We start from the raw sequence: 13,738 nt of genomic DNA on the forward strand, positions 1-13,738 counted from the left end.
TGCCTATGATATGGGTGCTACATATAAAAGCTGATAAGAGTAGAAATAAAGGTGCGTGTGTCAGATACAAAATCAGGCAGCATTTTCCCTGCATGTAGGAAACGTACAGTTTTCGCTGCTTGATTCACAACATGATTTGCCCAGGTGCAGACAAGCTTCATTTACTCCTAACTAAAATGAATTGTATTTTTAATTTACCTTCATACACTTACCTGCAGTTTGGTGTAGGATGCGTTTACCAGCCCATTCCGCAAAATAGAATGCCAGTTCTCAATATGAGAGCCGCTGATTGGAGAAAACAGAGCTGCCGTTATCTACCCACAGGGGGACACTACACATAATTTTACTTTGCTTCTAATACACCTTCTCCCCCCAAACTAGCATCCACTTATGTCTCATTCTCATCCAATTTATTATATCTATCTACTCACATCTTTCACTCCCATGCAGTAATGTAATCCAATAAGCTGACGGCTATACCGGCCCCAGGGTCAGCCTGTGGCAATGAGCAAAGTGTGGTTAAGCTAAATATTAGGGGGCTGATTCTGAGTCAGACTCTGCAGCGTCAGTGTGTGTGCGACTTTATGCTAATACTGCTACAAGCCCTTCCATGGTGTACATCCGTGCATCTGCATGTGCAAATACTGAGACGCCAACTTTGAGTGTCTTTAGAGGAGACCATCGGTCGCACCTTGGAAACTTGCACCAGTCCCATGCTAAGGGCAGAATCTCTGTCAGAGTATGGCCTCCAATGTGAGACGTTAAGCATCTGAGTTCGCAACCTGTTCAGTGACACTCCCATAACACGCCCATAAGGCAGAATATCTTTGTGCATCTGAATAGCCACCTCCGTGTCACCACCCAGGAACGCCCAGAACATTTCCAAGACACTTTGGATACTGTGGGGTAACTTTACTAAGATTCGAGTTTGGTCGAGATTGCAATCTCGGGTGAGTTTAGGCATGTTTTTCAAATTGCAAATTTACTAAAGACAAACTCGGGTGAGATTTCTCTCTTTTCACTGAAAAATTCGGGTGAGATTGCAAACTCGGAACTACTTTTCGTGAAAAAGATACAACTCGGGAATTTACTAATAAACGTGATTACAATCTCGGGTGTAATTGTACCAAACTCACATAGACCACCTCCTGATCTACGAGTTTGGCAGAAACATATACAGATCAGTGTGATTTGTCTGTTTCTTCATGGAAACACTATCTAAAGGGTTAATATATATAAAAAAATGATGTAGGTTCCCACCCCAAAAAAAGCATAACCAGCCCCGGGCTGCACAGCCAGTCCTGGTTCCTAAAAATACGGGGAAAACAATGAGTAGGGTTACCCAGTATTTTAGGAACCAGCACTAGGCAAAAATAGGAGGGGGGGGGGAAACTGCATAGGGGTCCCCCTATTTTTAAAACCAGCACCGGACTCAGATCCAGCTGGGGTGTAATGCCACAGCCAGGGGACCCTATCACCGGGTCTCCCTGGCCAAAGCATTATCACCCAAAGCCGGTCAGCCCAAGCAGGTAATCTCAGTACGGGGCTGGTTAAGCTTTTTTGGGGGGACCCTACATCATTTTATTTAAAATATTAACCTTTTTCTATAGTTACAACACACAAACAGCCTTCACATATCTCACTGATATGTGCAGGCTGCTTGTATGGGAGAGTTTGGCAGAGAAAAAACACTGCAAACTCGGGTGAATAATCTCATTAAAAACTTTACATTTTCCAGCACTTATTATTTTCTTCCCAACCCCTCTGCATAATTATTCCTATTCTTCCCACCCTGCTATAATCTTTTCCTTGCTCCTAAGCTGTAGATCCTCTAATAAAACTTTGAATTGATGCCAGTTTGGGTAACATAAAATATATATATTGGCTTTACACATGCCCAAAAAACTGGGAGCAAGCTTATGCAGTTATGCATGAAACTGACACACACTAGGGATGGATATTGGAAGCAAGGCATTGAATGGCTGCTGGGCTTACAACGTCAAGCCACGCAATCAGATGGCTATTTGCCATTGCTTCAAACCTGTTCAAGGATATAACCATCAATGGTTATACGGGTTTCTGTGTGCTTTGACTTGCGCAGAAGCAGCCACAGCTTGGCACATGTGTACTTGAGCTGTGCTGCGGACACTACTTCCAGGTGTCCACAGCAGAATTTAAGCAGTCAGACATTGGATGGATATAGTAAAGAAGCATCTGATAGCTGGCATCCATCGCAATCCTGCCATTTGATAAAAAAGTATTTCCATTGGATCAGGAACATCGATAGTTGCTAGCCATCAGTTTCTGATGTCCATCCCTAACACTATTACTGCTTGTGGCTGATGACAAAGGAGAGTTGTACCTGTGATATTCCATAGGATTTACTCATTTTATTCACACCTAATAGTGAATGCATATTACAAATCTTTTAAGCTCTAGGTGTATGTATATCCTTTGTACAGTATGCTTGATGTACAGTGGGCACATACAGTATGCTACGGGAGCTGACCTGCACGCATCTTGCGATTTTGTCTAGGAGCGCATTTGCGGTTTGTAGTGAAAGCATGTTAGGCATGCAATTGTGGCTGTAACACAGCATTAGCCATTTATCCCCAAATGAACATGTCCCATGCTTATCCCCTTGACCAAATACCTTTATCTGTTATCTTACAGTCTGTTGTCAAACTTTATAAGTTTCTATGTATTCTACTAAATAATTTAGCTCGCATGCTGTACTGAGTTGCTTTTCTCATCTTCTACATAGCCACTAATGATCTTTTACTTAGTCATATGTAAATATTCTCAATCAACATGCCCTCTTCCTTCTGCAGATTTTATACCACTCATGAATTACTCTTTTACATTTACCTGTAGTGCTCGCCTTATCTCCATGTATACTCTTTACATACCATTCTTCAGACTCCCAACATTAACCAGTTCCTCAACCACATCCAGCCAAACCCCTAAAGCTGTTATTACCACCCTTCCCCGCCTGTCTCTCACTGAAAGGCAAATGTGCTTCCGTAGAGTTTCTTGGCAGTTCGAAACCGGGCCTCCTTGGCTGGGGGGCTACTGAGCAGCAAAAACTGATGAGAGGTGTGCATGAACTTCAGCTGCTACCACAGGATTTGGGCAGAGAGAGTGGATGTGAGTGGAAGGAGATAAGAAGGATGAGTTTATATGGAGTGGTGTATACAGAAAGAATGGCAATGGAGGAGCATGAAGAGTACAGGAAGAAGGTCAAACAGTGAACATACAGATAACACCATCAGTTCAATGATAGACAATGGGGAAACAGACAAAGAACACGTAGGACATCCAACCAGAGAAAGACAGGAAAATATAGTGTAATTGTGTTGTGCCATGGTATGAAAAAAAGGAGAGAGAGAGGGGGGGAGGGAGAAAGAGAGAGAGAGGGAAATCCATGCAGCATATTAATCCTGTAAAACACTGTATATCATAGTAAACAGTCAGAATTACTTTGAGAAAAGACCAGTTTGAATTGGTCTCAATATTAAACATTTAATAACTCTATATGACCCTGTACAATGTATTCTCTTGAGTTGTAATAACTTTTTTTTAATCATATTCTACTCAAATGTATCTTGTCTTTATATTGTATTGTAGTAAAAGTATTCCCCTGCCCTTCATCAGAAACTGCTGTATATCCTCCTGCTAAACTGCATACAGCTGCTACCTATTACAGTGTGTAATTGCTAGGACTTCACAATTTCACATAAACCCTGAGCAAAAAATGTCTGGCATACACTCCCATAAGACTGTATTGTACTGTTGATTCTTGAATCGTGATAGGAGTATATGACCATATATCTCACTGTAACCATGACTGCTACCTTACTCCCAATGCCATTATCTAGATTATAGCACACCATAACATATCCAATTCATATAGGTTTTGGATTACTGTTCTAAAGTACTTACCCTGCTCAAGGGCAATTTTACTATGTGGGATCTGTTACTGGAAATGATCCTGCAATGAGAAGCATTAAGGTATAGAGGCAGTATAGATAAATGTAAAGGTATTTACTATTGTATTGTAGAAGTGATACACATATCATAGTTACATTGCTAACTGAATACAGTTAAGGCCCCATGCATGGTGCGATATAGCAGCCGATCCGATGGATTGGTACGACATCGCTGCTGTATTGTACCGTGTGTGGGCATGATATCGGCCAGTGTGCGCTCCCGTGGGGTCGTACATCGCACCTCCAGATCTTACTGCATGTTCACTTGATCTGTGGATGTGATGTACGATCTCATGCAGTGCTATGCGGGTGGGGGAGGGGGGTGCCAGCATATCGGGCGGTCGGCCACCCGATCGCTCTGTGTGTGGGGACCGCCCAATATGTCGGCATTCGGACCACAAGTCACATTGCAAGGTGCATATCGCACTGTGTGTGGAGGACTCTATGGATGATGCAGGTAATATATGTGTAAGATACTGCACTGTATCATCAGTGTAAATTCAGGGACAACCTTAGAGTAACTTGGCATAGTAAAAGCACTATGAACAGGAGAGATAATCAATAGTAAGTACTGTATATAAAAGCTGGCCACATATTGTATCTCTGCTGCTGTAGTATCATACAGAACTGCACCATTCATAAACGTAGTTAAGCTATAGAAGGGGGTTAGCAGCAAAATGACATAGAGGCAATATGGGCAGTACCATTGAAGAAGGGGGTGGGCCAATGGGTCAAGGCGGTCCATCTGTTTCTTGATTTCCAGATATGACCCCTAGAAAATACCATCTCATTGTTAACATTTCATTACTTATCCCACCATACCACATAAAATGTCCCCCTCAGGATACCTGGGTCATCTCCCGGATTGACATGACACTGTCTAAGGCTTTCTGGAGACGCTCATAGTTCTTCTTCTGCAATGAACATAAGATAAAACAATCAATGTCAAAGTACATATTTCTATACTGTAGAACTGGGCCTACCATAGATCAATACAAATGACACTTTTGACACTGATCATCAAAAATAGTATAAGCAAATGGACCTGACCCGTACAAGTATTTTGTGTTTTAACTCTTAATTTATGTCAGCAGGAAAACACTGAGGTTGAGTAACAAAGGAACAAGCACACATAAAAGACATAAGTACATAACAAATTGCTAATATACACAATGTAGACAAGGAATAACTGAACACATGAAGATCCTAGGGCCAGCTTGTGAGAATTATAAAAATATTGTGAGCAATAAATAATAAACAGGTACAGGTAGATAGTGAACAGGAGAGACCAAAGTATCGGAACCAGGCAAACAGAACTGCTGGGTTTTTATGTGGATGGCGAAGGTAGAAATTATCTGTATCCTGGAAGGGGTAATTATCTAGAAAAATGGCAAGATAAACTATATGTGCAGGTGATACTAACCCATCCATTTTTTTAAACTTTTATTATTTAATTTATTTAATGTTTCCCCGATAAGGTTGCATTTTTGATAGAATACCATGATATCCAGGTTTTATGGAATATTTAATAGTGTCATTAAGCAAGCTGGAGATATATTTCATAGGTTCTATGTACCAAATTCTTTTAGCACCTGCACTATTAGGTTGTGTTGGATTTATTCCAGTCTTTGGCTATTTGGAAGTTGGCTGTGTTGCAAATACAGCAAATAAATCTATTTGTGGTATTGCTAAGAGAATTCACAGGTTTAAATGATCACCACCACAAGTGGTCATGGGGTAGTTGGATGTTGGTTATTTAAACTGTCAGTGACAAAAAATTGTTCCAAAACCTAGAATTTAGGGAAAATTCACCCAAAATGTCAAATCTTTTAATGTCTACTTTACCATGGGTAGTGCACATATAGCCACATGCCCCAGCAGTGTAGGTATCTCAATAATGGGGAAGTGGTAGAGGGATATTCTGACAGTTTCAATTGCATATTGAATCACCAACCTCTAAGAAGAATTGTGTAGTAGGAATAGAATAAATAGAGATTCATAGCAAGCTCAGCTCTTGTGACAATGCATGTTCATATTTATAACATAATTCTACCAAATAATAATATATAAAGAAAGCACCAAGAAGTCAACTCTAATTTAATGTTATTATTAAGGAAGTGTAATCAGCATGTAACAGTTTATTATAGTTCCTTGTAATATTGACATACCTGATTGAATTGACCCCTCCTCTCTCTGGGCTGTATTTATTATCATTATTTTTACTAAAATAAAGTGAAAAAGGGTGTTTTCACACTGTTTTCACATTATTTTAGTATCACCTAAAGTTACAAAAGGGCAATTGGAGTAGAACTCGTAAAATTGTACTCCAAACCCTGATTATCACATATTTTTAGCAATCAGATCGCATTTCCCATAATTGTAATGGGAAATGCGATCTGTCTGGTAGTTACTAAAAATAAATTGTGAAAAAAAAATACTGGGGGAAGCCCTGTGATAATAACGACACCTGGAGGTGGCATTATCCAGGGTCTCCCCCGGTTACCGGACTCCTGCTCTGCTATAACATGCAGAGCCCGGAGCTGGCCCCAGTGATCAGCTGTGTGGTCTAAATAAACCACAAGCTGATCACTGCTAAAAAAAAAAAAAAAAAAAAAGTGTAAAAAAAATAACTTACCTGAGTCCATGGACCGGAGATCAGGGCTCCGGTGATGTCCTCACCGGAGGCTTAGCAGCGGCTGGTCGGCGCATGCTCAGGCACTTGTCACTGTATTTTATTCAAAAGTACGGTGATAAGTCTGCGGAGGGGATTCGCAGTGACAGAGCTTTATCAATAGCTCTGTCCCTGCAAGGGATTTTTAGTAAATCCCTGTGATACTGGCTGAATTCCCAATGCGAATTCAGTCGGTAATATCACACTACAATCTGCATTCCCAATGCAGATTGTAGTAAATAGAATCCTCTGTCTTCAATAGGTAAACAGAATTTGTTATCTGAAATTTGCTGTAGAACATTACTCCTGATGTGCTGCTTTGTTTGAATTATATATTTAGGTAAACAGAATTTGTTATCTATAGTTTGCAAGTGCCTTATAATATTTTATTGGCACATTCTCTTCATTTGATCTCACAAACGAAGATGAAGTATCTTCCCTCTTCTCATCCTCCTACTCTATTACCTCTCCTCTAGATCCTATACCCTCACAAATTAGTAAAGCTCTGTCTCTTGTGCTTATCCCAACCCTAACTAAAATCTGTAATATCTCTCTCTCTCTACTGGCAACTTTCCATCACTATTCAAGCATGCAGTGATTACTCCTATTCTGGAAAAAACAAAACTCTGACCCCAACACTCTCTCAAATTACCGTCCTATCTCCCAGCTCCCATGCCCCTCCAAGCTACTTGAGAGACTTGTCTACACCCGCCTCACACACTTAACTCACACAACTTATTGGACCCACTTCAGTCTGGCTTCCATTCTCAACACTCCACAGAGACAGCACTGACTAAGTTAGTAAATGATCTGGTCACTGCCAAGGCTAAAGGCCATTACTCACTCCTAATTCTTCTAGATCTCTCTGCTGCTTTTGACACTGTTGACCACTCTCTTCTCATACAAACACTACAATCCCTAGGTCTTAAGGACACGGCTCTTTCTTGGTTCTCTTTCTACCTATCTGATCGCTCTTTTACTGTTCGTTTTTCTGATTCTGCCTCCTCTTCACTACCACTATCAGTTGGAGTACATCAAGACTCTATCTTAGGGCCTCTGTTATTCTCAATCTATACCTCCTCTCTTGGCAAACTAATCAGCTCTTTTGGATTTCAGTACCATCTGTATGCGGATGATACTCAAATCTACCTATCTTCCCCAGATTTATCACCATCTGTACTGGTCCATGTCACTGAATGTCTTTCTGCAATTTCATCTTGGATGTCATCTCATGACCTGAAACTTAATATTTCTAAAACAGAATTAATTATATTTCCACCGGCCAATAACAGTTACCAACTTGATCTCTCTATCACTGTTGCTAACTCGACAATCCACCCTGCCCGTCAAGCTCACTGCCTTGGTGTCATCCTTGACTCTGAACTGTCCTTTGTTCCCCACATTCAATCTGTCTTAAAATCATGTTACATACATCTAAAAAACATATCCAAAATTCGACCATATCTCACACAAGACACTGCAAAAACTCTAATCTATGCACTTATTAGTTCCCGTATTGACTATTGCAATAGCCTCCTTACTGGTCTTCCCAAAAACATGCTATCGCCATTACAATCCATTATGAATGCAGCTGCAAGGCTTATCTTCCTTGCCAAACGTTCATCGTCTGCTGCCCCGCTCTGTCAGTCCCTCCATTGGTTGCCGGTTTTCTACCGTATTCAATACAAAATACTCATACTTACACATAAGGCTATTAACCAAACCACACCAACATACATCTCTTCACTCATCTCAAAATATCTCCCTACCCGACCTCTCCGCTCAGCACAAAATCTGCGTCTCTCATCCCCATGCATTACTTGCTCCCACTCACAGTTACAGGACTTTCTTCGGGCTGCACCCACTCTATGGAATGCCTTACCACGCACAAGACGACTTTCCTCTAGTCTCCAATCCTTCAAGCGATCCCTGAAAGCTCATCTCTTCAGGCAAGCTTATCAGATCCCAGAACCACCCACATAACCTTCATAGTTTCCATATCTAATTACATACCCTTTCACAGTCCACACACAACCTCACACATCATCTTTCTCTCACATCCTCATGACATTTGGCCGACATTCCGGTGTGAATGGATCATGCAACCCATCAAGAAGCTGTGCATTCTGGCTGGGCCAAAATGCAATATATAGCACCTATCCTTGTGTATCAATACCTATTTCCCTATAGATTGCAAGCCTGCGAGCAGGGCCTTCCTACCTATATATGTCTGTTATTACCCAGTTTTGTTCTATTAATGTTTACAATTGTAAAGTGCAACGGAATATGCTGCGCTATATAAGAAACTGTTAATAAATAAATAAATATTAATTGCCATAAGTCCTACCTCCAGTTTTTAGAGTGAGTGTAGGCATGATTGATCTTAAGTCCTAGATGTTTGGTATGTGATACATGTTTGTTTAAGCCATTTTATTGCTAGGTCTGCATTGGCTGTCCAGTGGGAGTTGTCATTAATTAAGATGCACACTTGGATACATCTCTACTTAAATATAATTCACTAGGCTATAGGCTGTAGCTGTAGTTAGCAGATTGTCATAAGTGTAGATTTCACAAGTGCAAAATAGATTTTTGTTAAAATTTAGGCATTAAACCAAAGTAAAACAGAAGGAAAACATTTCATCATCCAAAACGCAACTGCAATTAACACTGCATATGGATACCTATGGAGCTTCAAGTGTAAGTTCACTACCTCTTCACGACAAACACCTGCTGCCTGCATAACCAGGACATGCAAACTGGACTCCTTGTTTGATCATTGCAAAGAAATGACCACTTAACTTGCAACCTTTTGTGCTGCCTCTCTGTTTTCACAAAATCATTATTGCATATCTGTACCAATGCCAATTTACCTCTAACTTTGCATAAACTGTCTGATTTACTATTGCTTTTTTGCCTAGTCTAAAGGCGGGTATCCACTACCCGACAGTGAAAAGACTGAACGATAACGATAACGTTATCGTTCAGTCGTTCACTACACTGCAGGGTGCCCACACTGACCGATATGACAACCAGTTTTCTCGTTGTTATGAGAAGGTGGTTATCAAGAACATCAGAAGGAATATATCGATCAGCCGTGTGTAAAAATGAGAAATTTGTGGTAAAAATTTTTGCTCCAAGGATTTATCAGTGTATATTTGAGGAGTCATTAACCAATCATTAAGGCAGCGAAATAACGCTGCATAATTATAATGTAATATATCCGGAAAGTTAATTCTGCCATTATGTTTGGGTTGGCATTACAACCAGACCAATCCTTGCTCGTTTGTTTTTCCATATAAAATTACGAAACAAACGAGTAATAGAAAGGATATCTGATATAGCCAAAAGAATAGGAAGTACCTGAAGAGGATATAAAAGTTTTGGGAAATAGACAATACGCAAGAGGATCACTCTACCTAAATTAGATAGCTGGAGATAACTCATTCCCCCCTAGATCAGCAGAGATTGTGGATAAAATTTTTCCAATATTAAACCTATATAGGTTATGAATATTTTTGGGGAGAATAATGGCCAAATATGAAGCTGCCCCCTTGCCCATTTCAATTGTAATTGTGTCGCCCAGGCTGGGCGTACAAACCCTTGCTTCAAATATAAAGCCCTGGATTTGTCAAAGTTAATGAAAAAAAGCTGAGATGTGCCCAAGACTCCCTAGCATATATAAAAGAGGTTTTAAAGATGTTTTAGGGTTGGAGAGATAAATAAGAACATCATCGCCAAATGCCGTAACCTAATTTCCACGTCACCTATACAAATACCTTTCATAACAGGCCAGGTTTCAATTATACGAAGTATGAAATAATAAAGGGGATAGGGGGCAACCCTGGCAAGTATCTCTATTCATCAATATGGGGTCACTTCTAGAGCCATTTATCAATAAGGAGGTAGAGGGGGACGTGTAGAAAAATGTTATAAGATTAATGATATCGGATCCAAACGCTTGAGAAGATAAAACACGAAAAAGGAAAGGCCAAGAAACAGTATCAATGGCTTTATGAGCGTCTAAACTCATGCTATTGCTGTGCGAAAACCTTTGACAGAATGTCGTCCTCTAACAAAGACCAACTGGCACAACGAAAAAATGGAAGAAGAAAAAGACTGTAGTCTGGTTGCAATAATTTTGAAAAGTATTTTAAAATCTACTTTCAAGAGAGTGATAGGGCGATAGGAATCCAAAAACGTTAGGTTCCGATCAGGTTTGGGTATCAAGAGTGGTAAAGGCTTCATTGTATATGGTGTGAAATAACTCTGACAGTGTAGGGATCAAATTTGGTTGAAGGATTTTGAAATATTCTCCAGAAAAGCCATCCAGACCAGGTGTTTTACACGTATGAAGCAAAGAAATAACAGTAGTAATTTCCTGCTCTGTAATGTCAAGAAATTCGATCTGATCAGGAGATAGTGGAGGTAGTTTAGCATCCGTAATCAATGTGTCTAATTGAGTAGGATCAGAGGGGATTGCAGAATATAAATCACAATAGTATTTATGAAAAGCTGAAGAAATATCCAGAGTTTTCGTTAAAGAAGAAGATCCCTCGTCTGTGTTAATGGATACAATATGATTTGTACAATAGGAAGACTTGGTCAGTGAAGCCAAAATACATCCTGTATGGCTACCCCAACTGTAATACCGATTTTTAGTATAGTCCAATTTCAATTGGGCCTTTGCTAACAAAAAGTCATCTAGTAATTGTTTAGTTTGAGTATATACTTAAAGTCTCATCATTAGGAGTTGAGACATATGCAGAAAAATCTCCACTCATCGCTGAGTGGAGAGAATTATATTGTTGTCTATTCATCTTATTATGCTTGGCAATATATCAGATAATGTGACTGCGCATAACAGTTTTCGAGGCTTCCAAGAAAATAGTAGGGTTGTCCCAATACTCAACATTATTATGAACATATTCAAGCCAGTGGTGTTTAAGGTATTGGCGAAAGTTATCAGAGTGAAACAGATAGGAGGGGAATCTCCAAACACGATGAGTAGGACCCATAGACAGTAGTTGAAAAGAAAATACAATAGGAGTGTGGTCCGATATCATAATATCACCAATATTGGCAGATGAAACCCTCTTGAACTAAGCTATTTGCCACTAAAATATAGTCAATCCAGGAACATGAATGATGAACACCTGAATGAAAAGTGGAAGATTTGTCAGTTGGGTGGAAGAGTCTCCAAAAGTCTCCAAATATCAGTTGTGTGAATTTGCAGCATAAAATTAGTAAAGGCCGACCATGAGGGAGAGTTAAGATTAGAAGGAATAAAAAGCTTGTCTAGGGTTGGGTCTATTACAGTATTCATTTCACCACCTATGATCAGTGTATAAGTTTTCACAATGCGCCAACATTTGAGATGTTTGCTGGAGAATTACAGATCTATGAGTGTTGGGAGTGTAAATATTAAGTATAGCATAAGGAGTGTCACCAATTTTAACGTCAAGAAGCAAGGGTCCAACACTGTATCTAGAATCATATAATAGAGATGTTTTGCAAATAGGACAGCCACCCCTCTGGGCTTCGTGACAAAGGGAGATGAAATACACTCTCCTAGCCAAGATGCACAAAGAGATGAGTCATCTCCAGCCCTCCAACGTGTCTTTTGGAAGCATAATATCAGGAGTAAACCTCGTTAGGTGCGCAATGATTCTGCGATGTTTAATGGGGGTGTTGAGACCACCCACATTCCACGACAACAAGTTAATAGAGTTTTGGGGAGGGGTATATGGAAGATTATGAGAATGACTCATCATTAACCAATCCCAATTCTGAGCTTAGAAAAAAATAAAAAAGTCTAGCCAAACAAAAAGGGACCCCCCATCCTAGCGAGTAAGGGGCAACCCTCTGGACAAAATCACAGCTCCAGATTTCCACTCCAGCATCTTAGTAAAAAATTCTAAGAATAGAATTTAAAACTAAAATGAAAAGACTCCATAATAACACAAACAACATAATAATAATAATAATAATAATAATAATAATAATAATAATAATAATAATAATAATAATAATAATAATGAAAAAAAAAAAAAGCTTCAAGATTTTCATATTTTTCCTTTTCAAATAAACATATTGAGTCCTAGTTGGGAGACCAGGACCGACCAGACACATCTAAAATAGCAATTAAATCGTAAATGAACAATAAATACGATAAATATTAACCAAGCGATTCAATTAAACATCACCAGGGAGTAAAGAGCAGGGCCCAGAGAAGGCCCACAAGAAAAAAGGTCAGTGAGTCCCTTCAGCGATGTGGAGAACGTGTCGGTAGGGAGACTGGTGAGCCGAAGGTCTAGAGGAAGGCTGGAAATATTTTTGTGCAGCCTCCGGATCTTTAAAAATTAATGTGCGCACATTATCAATGACACAGAGTTTAGCAGGATATAACAATGCAAAGCGCTTATGTGAGTCAACCAGGAATTTAGACACATTGGAAAAGCTTTACATTTTTGGGCGACTGCGGCTGAGAAATCTTGAAATATCAAGATCCAGCACCATCAATAATAAGTTGATCCATTTTTTTTATAGGCCCTTAAAATAATTTATTTAGTTCTATAATCAAGGCATCGAGTAATAACTGGTCTAGGATGGGAGTTCCCATCTTCCCTTTCTGCCCCAATTCTATGGACCCGCTCAATTTGGGGAAATTTTACGGTTTCAGGGATGTCAAGAACTAACACCAACTTAGAGGTAAGGTAGTCGTTTAAGGAAGAGGACTTAACCTGTTCCGGGATTCCAATGAATCTAAGGTCATTCCTACGATTTCTATTCTCTAAGTCATCCAATTTGTTTTGGAGCTACCTGACCATAGCAATAGAGGTGTAATTTGAAAACTGAATAGATTCATTCTTTGTTCCAATTCAGCAAATCTAGAGGTGTTGGAGGCCACCTCACGTATAGTAGGTTGAAATTAGTCTTTAAATTTGTCTAATTTTTATCAATATGGGGCATTAAGACGGGTCAAGAATGGACAGTAAATGTTTCACCAGGTTACATAGAAAGAAAAAGAGTTAGTTAAGGCTACACATGGAAAAAGTAGCGCTATTTCCCCATGGAATAC

The 13,738-nt window shown here is 39.7% G+C and overlaps 1 protein-coding gene across 2 annotated transcripts in view; it reads right to left on the reverse strand.

Moving 5' to 3' along the window:
- The window catches only part of PARP6 (poly(ADP-ribose) polymerase family member 6), a 100,704-nt gene that overhangs the window by 26,613 nt on the left and 60,353 nt on the right, over positions 1 to 13,738 (reverse strand). The window contains exons 14-18 of one of the 2 annotated variants that reach the window (XM_088446359.1): positions 4,838 to 4,903; positions 4,694 to 4,761; positions 3,943 to 3,991; positions 3,004 to 3,113; positions 213 to 285 (exon numbers count right to left, since the gene is read on the reverse strand). In XM_088446359.1, coding sequence (XP_088302485.1) covers positions 213 to 285; positions 3,004 to 3,113; positions 3,943 to 3,991; positions 4,694 to 4,761; positions 4,838 to 4,903 — 366 coding nt within the window. Of the gene's footprint in view, positions 1 to 212; positions 286 to 3,003; positions 3,117 to 3,942; positions 3,992 to 4,693; positions 4,762 to 4,837; positions 4,904 to 13,738 lie in introns of both variants that reach the window. The other variant, XM_088446351.1, reaches the window with a different exon arrangement.

Source organism: Taudactylus pleione, unplaced genomic scaffold (assembly GCF_031769625.1).
Source record: "Taudactylus pleione unplaced genomic scaffold, aTauple2 ptg000019l, whole genome shotgun sequence".
NCBI lineage: Eukaryota > Metazoa > Chordata > Amphibia > Anura > Myobatrachidae > Taudactylus > Taudactylus pleione.